The 12,911-nt window shown below is 34.6% G+C and overlaps 1 protein-coding gene across 1 annotated transcript in view; it reads right to left on the reverse strand.

The window, feature by feature from the left end:
- Positions 1-12,911, reverse strand: part of LOC132940750 (fibrillin-1-like) — a 42,731-nt gene that overhangs the window by 8,800 nt on the left and 21,020 nt on the right. The window contains exons 15-45 of the mRNA XM_061008482.1: positions 12,651-12,850; positions 12,379-12,559; positions 12,097-12,269; positions 11,902-12,037; positions 11,617-11,828; positions 11,406-11,556; positions 11,197-11,322; positions 10,999-11,124; positions 10,793-10,918; positions 10,477-10,558; positions 10,252-10,418; positions 9,989-10,179; positions 9,089-9,223; positions 8,573-8,750; positions 7,765-7,878; positions 7,548-7,682; positions 7,104-7,318; positions 6,804-6,942; positions 6,613-6,726; positions 5,919-6,077; positions 5,293-5,487; positions 5,078-5,206; positions 4,727-4,975; positions 3,465-3,610; positions 2,760-2,868; positions 2,508-2,672; positions 2,096-2,203; positions 1,711-2,003; positions 1,488-1,620; positions 1,014-1,259; positions 77-304 (exon numbers count right to left, since the gene is read on the reverse strand). Coding sequence (XP_060864465.1) covers positions 77-304; positions 1,014-1,259; positions 1,488-1,620; positions 1,711-2,003; positions 2,096-2,203; positions 2,508-2,672; positions 2,760-2,868; positions 3,465-3,610; positions 4,727-4,975; positions 5,078-5,206; positions 5,293-5,487; positions 5,919-6,077; positions 6,613-6,726; positions 6,804-6,942; positions 7,104-7,318; positions 7,548-7,682; positions 7,765-7,878; positions 8,573-8,750; positions 9,089-9,223; positions 9,989-10,179; positions 10,252-10,418; positions 10,477-10,558; positions 10,793-10,918; positions 10,999-11,124; positions 11,197-11,322; positions 11,406-11,556; positions 11,617-11,828; positions 11,902-12,037; positions 12,097-12,269; positions 12,379-12,559; positions 12,651-12,850 — 5,061 coding nt within the window. The remainder of the gene's footprint in view (positions 1-76; positions 305-1,013; positions 1,260-1,487; positions 1,621-1,710; positions 2,004-2,095; positions 2,204-2,507; positions 2,673-2,759; positions 2,869-3,464; positions 3,611-4,726; positions 4,976-5,077; positions 5,207-5,292; positions 5,488-5,918; positions 6,078-6,612; positions 6,727-6,803; positions 6,943-7,103; positions 7,319-7,547; positions 7,683-7,764; positions 7,879-8,572; positions 8,751-9,088; positions 9,224-9,988; positions 10,180-10,251; positions 10,419-10,476; positions 10,559-10,792; positions 10,919-10,998; positions 11,125-11,196; positions 11,323-11,405; positions 11,557-11,616; positions 11,829-11,901; positions 12,038-12,096; positions 12,270-12,378; positions 12,560-12,650; positions 12,851-12,911) is intronic.

The raw sequence follows: 12,911 nt of genomic DNA on the forward strand, positions 1-12,911 counted from the left end.
TTATTTCATTTGTCAACCATTTGATACCCAATTATAATATTATGTTTTATGTCAACACCACTTCGATACAACTCACCTTGACCGTCGATCGTGTAACCAGATTCCAAGCACAGTTGTCTGAACGAATCCGAAGATGGAGATGGACACGGTTGACACTGAGGTCCCCAGGCGGCGGCCATCGAACAACAGCAGTCAGCTTTCGTCACGGATTTGTAGACCACGGCACCAGTGATGTTTCCGCCACCCACGTGACTGATACACCTGTTGTTCAGCAAATGTCTGTAGCAAAATCCGACTCTAGAATCTTATACACGGAATCGAAAGTTATTAATCGGCCCAACACACATTGTAATAGATACTAATAGTATCACGGGTAAAGGACAATGTTATTATTATTAAAATTATTATTATACAGGATAATTTACCGATTATCTGCACCTTTTATCCTAATTTAGTGATTTTATTCTTTAATCGCACGAATTTATTAAGATTCAGATTTTTTTTAATTTTACAACCTTCCAGTATAATAATATATTTTAATAATCTAATATAATATAAATATAATGTGATATCAAATATAATAAAATACAAAATATAGAATATGTCAATCAGTCATATTCGGACAAGTACTAAATTACTATTTTTTTTCTATAAGATTTACCATATTATTATATATACTTATTAAATATGGTATTGTTTTCAATAGAGACATAGACTATGGACTACAGCAATTATAGCTATATAAAAATATCATTTGAAAATCGTAGAAAAATGGAAGCTTTTTATTTGAAAAACAGGTTTGTATAAAATTGGACATTCAATTCTCTTTAAATGGCATTGAAAACGAATTATTTAATAAGGTGCTTAAAATAGAAATAACATAATATTGTATTGCATTTGAAAAATCAGAATTTAAATAAAAGTGAAAGGGTAAAATTGTGGTGAACATTTACGATTGCAAGTGAATCGCCCTGTATAATATTAAATTATATGCACTTATTGAGTAAACTTACCTATGCACTGCTTTCCATCGTAACTTGTCTTGAACCCGTCGTAGCAATCGCATTTGTACGAGCCCGGCTGGTTGACGCAATATCCATTTTGGCATACGTTCGCGTTTTCAACACACTCGTTGATGTCTCTGCATTCGTCCGAGCCGACTTGAGCGTAACCCTCGGGACAGATGCACGCAAAAGACCCGATCAGGTTCTTGCACGCAAATTTGCAATTGTTCGCCGGCGTCAAGCACTCGTCAACGTCTATATATTTTAAAGAATAATTGTGAGTTATTTTAAAATGTAATGTTATTGCGGTAGTATTTTTGAATTTTTGAATACATATTCTAATTCTAATTCGCAAATCAGTATAGCATACTAGCACAGTAAAACAATTTAAAAGTAAATGAAAAAACGTCATACGCATTAATAGAGACGACTCTTAGAACAAAGTTTCTATACATTTATATAGATATTATTTTTATGATATACCTTGACAGTGTCTACCATCCGGCGCTAGAGCGTATCCGTATGGGCATATGCACCTAAACGATCCGGGAACGTTGTGACAACGGAAGGCGCACTGATTGGACATTTCCATACACTCGTTGACGTCTTCGCAGACCTTTACGGAAAAGAAAAAAAACGAAAGTTTAACTTCACCGGCGCGAATCGACGAGTAAAAAAAATATCGTAAAAACCGTTAGGTTATTACCTGTGTCGGTCCCGGCGCAAATCCGTCGGCACAGATGCACTCAAATCCACCCTGCAGGTTCGTACACGTCCCGTTCCCGCAAATGTTTACGTTTATCTTGCACTCGTTTTCGTCCATGCATTTTTTTCCGGTCGAATCCAAAACGTACCCGGCCGGGCACTCGCACCTGTAAGATCCATCAGTGTTTATGCATTCACCCCCGTCGCACGGGTTCGTCATAAAATCACATTCGTTCAGGTCTTCGCCCTTGTCCCCGCGACCAACGCCCTCCGGACACAATTTCGAGAACGCATCTATATACATCCGATTATAAATTTAAACACGAACAATAATGATAATAATAATAATATATGACATTATGTAAAATAAGAAAATCTGTCTTTACCACTTCCGGGTTTCGGGCACGCTGTGCAAAGCCTACCCCAACCACCTCCTGCAGAACAGCAGCACTCTTTCTCCGTGATCCTCTGTTTTCTGGGAGCCAAGCAGTTACCTGTGGAACGCGATACAGTATAATATTATAATATTATATATATTGTTAAATGATTGATTCATTCAAACTGAAATCCAGGGACGTACGCAGACGACAATAACATTTCCGATAGAGTTTTCGGAAAAATGATTTTACAATATTATTACAGTTATTATTTCAACATTACAAACTTATTTCCTAAAGCGAAATATTTAAAATGAATGGGGTACGACATTACTGCAGAGGGTACTTTTTGACCAACTCCTTCTGAATGTAATAGATTACTTTTGAGCAGGTACACCAATGTTAATAATATCATACTAACCGGACAAATATTTATCAAAACAGTGGTCTTGTCTGGTGTCTATACACTTCATGCCATTAGAGCTGAGCACGAAACCCTCGGGACAATCGCATATAACGCCGCCGTCTGTGTTCATACAAGTACCTCCATCACATATACCTGGCATTTCTTGACATTCGTTGATGTCTTGAATAAAAAAAAAAACGTTTTATAAGTAGATGTTAATATTGTTGAAACGAAAAACGTAGATAATATAATGATATTTGTGCTAACCGAGACACGAGTTTTTGGCGGCCGACAATCGGTATCCGGGTGGACAGGTGCACAAAAACGATCCCATCAGATTTTGACATCTCCCCGGCTGGGGACAAGTGTCCGGTATCTGAAATAATTTCGCACACCGATAAGAAATAATATATGCCATACAGATCATAATATTATGACGATTTGTGATATAAAAAATGTCTTGATTTATTTTTTTAAAATTATTTTTTGTATCAAGTCTCACAACATTTTTTTTTTGCATTACCTACATTAGAATATCATGTAGGCAGTATAATAGATTAATAGTTACAGTATTTGCACACTATCTATTGTTATAATTCAATATATGAAAATATATATAGTACCTATATAGATAATTAACATTATATACATTGAACTATTAGACATTAGTATAGTATATAATATATTATATTGTATAGTTATAGGTATTAATATACTTTTTATACTATATAATTAAAATTATAAATATGGAAAATCTTGATTCCGAAACCAGACTTAATAGTACTGGTAGTATATCGAAGAACCGAATAAAATAGTTCTGCTGTAGGTTAAATGTTGTAAATATAGGTACTATATCGCGGGCGGGTAAACCTCACAAGTCACTATAATAAATAATAACACACTATAGTACTATACAAACATATTATTATGACTCATATCACTTAAGTAGAATAATTTATGTAAAATAATTACCTCAGTACATTCATCAATATCCCTGCAATGTTGGCCATCGGTCGAAAGTATATATCCGGAAGTGCATTCACAGCTGTACCCACCCATAGTATTCCTACATCGGCCGTTTCTGCACAGGAACGGCATCATTCTACACTCGTCCACATCTACATGATAATACAAAAATATCAACACAATGAAAATAGAAAAATGTATTAATTACTACTATATTAATACTATTTTATTAATTACTACTAATTATTTTTTTATTAAAAAATTGTTTCAATTTATTATTACATTCGTCTTCGATATTGTCATTACCAATTTCCATTTTATATAACAGGTATTAATATATTACACGTATAATATGGAAATATTTCATAATATATCTATAATATAATAAATTAATATTTTGAAATTCTGCTTTTTACATCAAAACGTTTGGAAATAGATCATTATCGTGTACGATTATAAGAACCTAAAAATATGGCTCATGATTATTTGCATTGCAATGGTTTACTGGTTTAATAAAAAATTCTATGCTGAATATTAAACATAATATAGGTATTATAATATTACCTATATAATAATATAATACTAGCTGAATTAGCCGCTGTTTTACCCGCCATGTGTAGTTATTTTTTGTGTATGTCGGTTTGAGTGTATCTCAGTTTTAGTGTACATCAATTCATGGGCAAATCAGTGTCAGTGTACCTAGCTTTGTGAAATAATTTGACCTAGATGGGCAATCAAAAATTGTGGATCAGATTTAGTATATGCTCTAAACTACTCTTTTAACTTTTCTGAAGTTTCTGAGATTTTCTTCAAAAGAAATTTAGTCGTTTTTGAGTATATAGCAGCTACAAACATACATTTGGTTTTATCAAAAATAGTTTCTTTAACCGAGGCCATGTAAACGCGACGATTTGATGCATGCTTATTGCTTGTACCTAATCCGCCCGAGTAATGGCAACCATTTGTAAACAAAAAAAAAGTTTCGATATCCACCGTTAATCTCAAAATCATTGATCCCTTTAAAATTTGAATTTTTAAAAATCTTTTCTTTGTGGGTATTTACTTCATATAAAACGAAACTATAGACCAAATTTCATACTTATAGCATCAGTGGTTCCAGCCGATGATGAACGATAGTTAGTCAGTCGACCAGACAGTCAGGACGAGTTATTTTATACGCATACAAATATACAATATAGATTATATTGATCTATTTTATAGCGTTGAGTATATTATTATTATAATCAATTAATCTAGGCATATCATACCTATACAATCGTTATTATGACTAAGTTTGAATCCGTCGAAGCAGCTGCACTTGAACGATCCCACGGTATTGAGACAAGTGCCGTTGTTGCACACGTTCTGATGACGACTGCACTCGTCCACGTCCACGCACGTGTCGCGAGCCGCCGTGAGCGAGTAGCCGTTGTGACAGGTGCACTGAAAACTCCCGTCCAGATTTGTGCATTCGCCGTCCCGACATATTCCATCCCGCTCGTAGCACTCGTCGACGTCTGTTCGATAAACACGTCATAATTGTTATAATACCTATTACCTATTTTCGTTTTTTAACCGCAGCTGCGCTAACGTCGGCAGACGCGACGACGACGACTTACCCACACACTCTCTGGCGGTCGACCCGAGCTTGTACCCTTCGGGACACTGACACTCAAACGAACCGGGAGTGTTGACGCACTGAGAGATGCCCCTGCACGGAGCCGGAATTCGCAGACATTCGTTGTCGTCTGAAACAAAAAATTAAAAATGTTCCACATCGGTTAAGCGTCTTGCAGAAAACCTCGCCGTTAGCTCAATATAACGCCGCTCGCACCGATGCATTGATGGGAGTTGGCATCGTACACGTATCCACCGTCGCACGAACAGTGGAAGCTTCCGGGGGTGTTCACACACGATCCGTGGTTGCACATGTTCGGCATCAGCGTGCACTCGTCGATTTCTTCGGTCCGGTTGGTCATCGGGTTCATGATCAAGCCAGGCCTCGACCCGCACAGTAATAAATATTCCTCTTGAGAAAGGCAAGAAAAAAACAAAACGATAGTGTTAGAAAATTCCGAGGGGGGCCACCCCGGTTAATCGTAAACATAAATATAAATTAATATAAGTGATCGTTAAATTCTTAGCTAAGTTCGATTAGTTCGCATGCCTCGTTGTGACCACCACTTTTATGGTGTGTCTATATACTTTATACCTGTATTTATAATTTAGTTGTTTGCTATTTAAAATATAGGTTTATTGCTCATGAGCAATTTTGACTAAATAAAAAGTTTAAATATTGTTTAATTCGTAAGTTTATCAACTATAATAATATGATACATAACTGCATTCAATTTATATCGAGTTAGTTTATACGTAATATTGTGTAAGTTTTTAAGTGTTAAGTGAGCGGATGAGGTCCGTGCCAGAATAATACTGACCAGACATACGTATAAGACTTACTGGTACTGGACGCCGGACAAGGTTGACATGGCAATCCCCAGGCTTGACCCATCGAACAACAGCAGATCATTCGAGTCTGACTGTTGGACATGGGCACAGAACACTGACCGTTCGTGTAATTCAAAAAGCAGTTGTCTTTCCTCATGTCCACGCATTCCTCTGCAAAAACGTGATAATAAGATAAGATAATATTATTTTTATTCATTATACTATCGATCAAAAAATCCGCGTCAATTATTGAGTACATGGCGTATCTGGAATAATATGTATAATATTATACACGAGACAATTTAAGAAGGGTCCGTTGCAAGAACCGGGTATCCCCACTTTTAGAAATTGTTCAAGGCGACCATTTGAAAATTCATTATCTCATTTTACTCCCATAGAAAATAGTTAACGATATTTATGATAACTCCAAAAATAATAATCGGGTTTATATGGTTGTAGCTATTGTAGCTATTATGAATACGATTTCATGGAAAAAGTCACATTCAAAAAAAAGTGGAGATACCCGGTTCTTGCACCGGACCCTTATAGGTTTAAACGTGATTTCCATATAGAATCGTAAACTCGTCCAGATACGCCATGTATACGGCTAAATGTATATTATATTTCGTGTCACGTGATCGGATCATAACATAATATAGTAATTAGAATTATGATAGTATAGTATGATAACGGTCGCGCCACGTACTTCCGTTAGGCAGGAGCATGTATCCGTCCGGGCAAACGCAACGATACGTGCCGACTTCGTTCGAACAGAATCCCACGCCGCAGACTTCCGGGTTCTCGTTGCACTCGTCCACGTCTAAAATAGTCGAGCAAAAACGGCATTAACTATACGAGTGCACGTGGTGGCCGATCAGCGTGTGCTTCTTACGTTACCATAACAGAATGTACTGGTGTTGTCGAGACGATAACCTTCATTGCACGAGCACATGTAACTCCCGAACGTGTTGGTGCAGTGGCCGTTCGTACATAGGTTGTCGTGTTCCTCGCACTCGTTGACGTCTTCGAGTATCACCTGTTGCATCGTTGCAGCGACGATATAAAAATTAATTTCAATATAGGTACCCGAAATATGTGTTTACGAATAGCCTCTTTAAAGGTAATATATATTATATAGCTAAGAGTATAATAATATTATATAATATATAGATATTTAATATTATTATTATGATTTACCGTGGTCGGGTTGGGCCTGTATCCCGTTCCTCCGGGACAGAGAGTCTTGTACTCTTCCGTTTCCACTTCCGGGCACGATTCACACCTGGAGCCCCAGGCCTTACCTACGGAACAGCAACACGTGGCCTTTGACACGGCCGATCCCATCTCGTGATGACAGAGTCTCTGTCCACCTCGGTCTTCCACTTCCATATAGCAACGTCCTTCTCTTTTGTCTACAATTTTCGGCACAAACATTTTTTTATTAGCTAAGTATAGTTTGTAAAGTAAACATTATCTATAATTCTAAAACATCGACTTCAGAACGATATCGAAATAGTCCCTGTGTATTTACACAATATTTTTATATTACTTAGTAATAAATAAAATTATCAGTTTATACGTTTTATTGTATTTATTCGTTCTGGAAGCAAAGTATTTAAGACGAACAATAATATCACAAACCGACACACGCGTTTCCTGCCGGAACTAGTTGATAATTGGGTGGGCATTTGCATGTGTAGTTGCCTTCGTTATTGATGCATTCACCGTATAGACATGCCTGGGGACTTTCGCACTCATTTACGTCGGTGCAATTTCCTATGCATGACATTTTTATAAAATATAATAATATGCTCGATACAATTTTAACTGAAAAAAGAACATAGAAAATAGATGTTACCTCCCGTGTTGTCCAATTGGTATCCTCCGCTGCACTCGCATCTAAACGTCCCGAATATGTTTTCACAATTACCATACACACACAGGTTATTGAACATGTGACATTCATTTATATCTATTAAAATATATATTTTATTCTTTCATAATAATTAGAAATTAATACAATTAATGCATGGGTATATTAAGGATCTGAGACTTATCAGCAGAAGCTATTAGCTTTTAAGGGGCGCTGTACTATTAAAAAATGTATTGATAATTTCATTATTGTTGCGATAAATTATACTGTATACATTTAAATATCAAATTTATTTATTTCAGTCTATTTTAAATAGTTCGAATAAATGACTATTTTCAAACAATTATGAATTAAATTTTAAATATAAAAACTCAAGTGGGTAGAATACTGTTAAAGTACCTAGGTACTTTTAATATTTTTAAACCTTTTGGAAAATTATATTTGTAATGTTTTAATAATTTTTTAATATTTAATACTCATAAATTATTGAATCGACACAGCAACTAGCAAGATATAATCTTATACGTTTTTGGTTTTCTCCAAAAAATAATAATACATAGAATACAAAAGTATTAGTATTTGTATTAGTATACAAATATATTTAATCAAATGCAATAATTAAAAATGCTTAAAATAATAACTAAAAATATGTTGATTACTTTTAATAAACCATGTTATTCCTTTAAGTATTAAAATACCATGTAGGTATACTCCAAATATAAAATTATTAAAAGCAAACATTTTTTTTAAATAGTTTACCTCATCATGCATACAGGTAATATTAAGCTCTTACCATTGCAAGATCTTTCATTTTTATCATCTGGGTTAATAAAGCCCATTTCACACTCGCATCTAAATGATCCTGGATAATTCAAACAGTGGCCGTTCTCACATAGAGTCGAATCTTCAGTACATTCATCAATGTCTATACACGAGTAGCCATCTCCACGGAAACCATCATCACACACGCACTAAACATGATCAATAGTAATTATTATGAATAATTAATAATTCATTTTAGACTATAAAATGTCCAATAATATTTTCAGCGCCGTTCGTTGTTGTTGTCATAAATTAATATTTTGGATTCTCTATATTACAGTGGCCCTCTTATCTAAAGTTATAAATTCTATAACTAATAATTTTAGGCTTTCGTAAAAATTGGCCAGAGTTTCGCGTACATTTTCAATATATTTTTATTTTAATTCACTTATTAGTTATTACATACCTACTAAAAACAATAATTGCACCTATTATAATTTGAAAAACAAACATTAAATTCACCATAGTGTAAAATTAAATATTATACCTTAAACGAGCCTTCTTCGTTTATGCATTGTGCATTTTGGTCACAACCTCCATTGTTAGTTAAACACTCGTTGATATCCATACAGTTGTATCCATTGCCGGTAAAACCATCTTGACATCGGCAGCCATATGAGCCCTAAGATAATACATAGATATTATTATATGCCAAAGAAAATTATAATATTCATATTTTTTTGTACTTTTAATAATGTTTTAATATCTAATGCATCATGTGTAAAATCATTGAGTAAAACCATTAAGATATTTTGTGATATCAAAGTCATAAACTTATAAATTATTATTTTTAACAAAATATATTTAGTTATTTAATAAACCCAATGCGATAAGTAGTAAAATATTCATCACTCAAAAAACTAAAAATAATATGTAGGTATTTACATGGTTTTAAATATTGGTCCAAAGTATTAAACAGGTGGAAAAAGATAATGTAAAAAATTCACAAAAAATTAATTACTTTACATCCCAATAAAATGCCCACTGGTTCAAATACATGGATCTAAAATCCTAATACTTTAAATTTAAAGGAACGAAAATTTTAAGACCATTCATAATATGGGGGATTTAACAATCTGTACTTTATACAAAATTTCAATTTAATCAATTATAAATGTATGAATCCAGTGGTGGTTCCATAAATTATCCAAAGGTGGCGGGAGGAGGGGATAATTAAAATGTAGGTATCCAAATGAATAAATTGATTATCACCAGACAATAAAATATCGTCACAGACGGACAGGGCAATATAAATATTAAATAATTTATTGCAAATAGCGTAACTCGAATAATAATATTATTTTATAGGTGTATACCTAACAATTACAATTTTCTAATATAAAATAGTTAAGAATTATGTAATTAATTTAATTATTGTTTTCATTACCGGATTGTTCATACATGCTGCGTTTAAATCACACCTATGGGTACCCATCTCGCATTCGTCTTCGTCAGTACAAGCCGGTCCAGAGTCCAATTTGGCTGAATATCCTTCTTCGCAACGACAAGTAAATGACCCGATGGTATTACTACAAACCCCATTTCCACACACGTCCTTCTCGTTGCATTCATTAATGTCTATTCAATGACGATATTATATTTTATTGTTTTTTAAAGCAATCAGATGTATAATAAATCTTAATTAATTACCTATACAAGATGAACCATCAGCTCCTTTGAGTAAACCTCCTGAACAAGAGCACATAAAACTACCTATTGTGTTGTTGCAGTGGCCACCGTTACAGATTCTAGGATTATCTTCGCATTCGTTTACATCTGTACATGTTCGTTTATCAGCTAATAAATTAAATCCGGTCCTATGCAATAAACAAATTGTATCAAAAAAAATAAACGTGATTCTTATATAATACATACTTGCACGTGCACATGTAACTGCCTGGGACATTGATACATATAGAAGAGCATCCACCATTATTTGTCTCACACTCATCAATATCTAAAAAATAGCAAAATTACTTAAAATATTGCGTCGAGTAGAAAAAATGAAATATTACAAAATATAATTATTATGGCTGTCAATGATTTCAACAATTTATATTGTCTTTAATATTAGGTACCTAATCAACTCATTCACCAATAAATTTAAAAAAATTATTTCAATTGTGACATTTAGTGTAGATTTTGAAAACAAGACTATCTTAATTAGTTTAAAATTAATTGTTTTATTTACCTTCACAATAAAACTTCTGGTCTGTTTGCCTATAGCCATCATCACACACGCATTGGTATGTTCCCATCATGTTCTCACAAACACCATTTGAACAGATTCCGCTGGTTCTTGAACACTCGTCGATATCTGTAACAATACACAATCCGAAATTAATAGTACTCTTCGGTACCTAACTGCTATTAATTAACGTGTTTTTTCGTACGTACCTTTACAGCTTTGTTTGTCAGCAGATAGTTCATGTCCAGGAGGGCATTCACATTTATAACTGCCTGGTGTGTTTTGACACGTACCACCACGGCATAGTCCAGGTGTTCTCTCACATTCGTCGATATCTAAAAGTTTAACAGTTATAAACATTTTATTATAGTTATATGACATATGAGGTGTTTCAAATGTTCAATTACCCATGCAAACTTGCATCAATTGAGATGTTTCATAACCATCTTTGCACTTGCACACAAAACTTCCCGGTATGTTTTGACACTCTCCATCACCACAAACACCATGCATAATATTGCATTCGTCAATATCTGAACAGACAAATTATTGTTCATGATATTACGTGTGAAATGACAAAATTATAAGGTTTAAAAGTTAAAATAAACTTTCATACCAACACAACGGATTCCAGATTCGTCCAAAGTGTATCCTTGACTACATTTACATGTAAAGCCTCCCATGGTGTTCTTACACCGCCCATTACTACATATGCCAGGAAACTCAATACATTCGTTGATATCTTTGCGATCAATAAAACCTGGTCCCTATAGAGGTTGAATGTGTTTATGTAATTTAATAGAAGAGGTTAATGAATATTAACTAACTTTTGGGCATAGTTCGGTGAAACCAGGAGTACCACGTCTAGGACAAGTTTCACTCCTACCAAGAGATCCTTCTATCCCTCCGCCCCAAGCTTTTCCTATAGTAGAACAACAGCAAATACATTTTGGATAAATTCCATCTAAGGCATTGACACCAGCACCGTGTTTAAAATCTGTATAGCACTTTTCTTCCCGTACGTCCAAACAAATAGTTCCTGTACCAAAAATAAAAGAATATGTTTTTATTTTTTTTGAATGTTAATAATTTGTTTATTTGATCTTCCTTACCAGTAGTGTCTAATGTCAAACCAGGAGGACACACACAAGTAAATGATCCTTCTGTGTTGACGCATGTACCACCACCTCTACAAATCCCTGGGCTCAGTTCACATTCATTTATATCACGGCATATTTTACCTACAGACTAAAAAACGTAACTATATAAAATATGTCAATAAAAAAAAGGTAACTAAAATACATTACCACATATCCTTTATTGCAATCACCACCACAGTCTTCTGGCTTGCATGGTTCACAGGGACTACCCCAAGCCAGCCCAATCGAGCAACAGCAATCAGATTTCAAAGTGAGTTGCATAAGGTTGTTCTCACATCTGCCTCCTGTCATACGAGTCCAACACGAACCACGACGATTGTCTACAGAGTTTGAAAGATAAGAAAATTATACCATTTCTATGGCCTATAATCTATATTATATTTTATAATATTATTTGATCAATTGTTTTTTTTATTTGTTTGTTATTACCTAAACAAACTCGTCCGGTACTATCCAAAATGGTGCCGGGTGGACATTCGCACTCAAAAGAACCAACCGTGTTTATACATTGGCCCGCTACACATGCATTAAGACCTAGTTCGTCGCACTCGTCTACATCCTGACACGCTTGACTTGCAGAGTTCAATACGGTTCCCACGGGACATGTACACTGAAATAAAGTAGGTAGGTATGTTGTACATAAATCTATTAAAGAATTTATGGTCAGGTTAATAAGTATTAAGTTAAATTATTAGAAATACCTGAAAACTTCCAGGTGTGTTGCGGCACTGACCACCATTGCATATTGTGTCGTCCATATCACATTCATTAATATCCTTACAAGTCTTACCCGTGTCGTCCACCTCATAACCGGAATTGCATATACACCGATAGTTTCCTATTGTGTTTTCACAAGCACCGTTAGAACACACTGCCGGGTTTTGAGCGCACTCGTTTATGTCTGAAAAAAAATTGTTATATGTATAGGCATTTAAAGCTCAGGCCGTTTAAAAATATGGAAA

The sequence above is a fragment of the Metopolophium dirhodum genome, chromosome 3 (genome assembly GCF_019925205.1).
Source record: "Metopolophium dirhodum isolate CAU chromosome 3, ASM1992520v1, whole genome shotgun sequence".
NCBI classification, from domain to species: Eukaryota; Metazoa; Arthropoda; class Insecta; order Hemiptera; family Aphididae; genus Metopolophium; species Metopolophium dirhodum.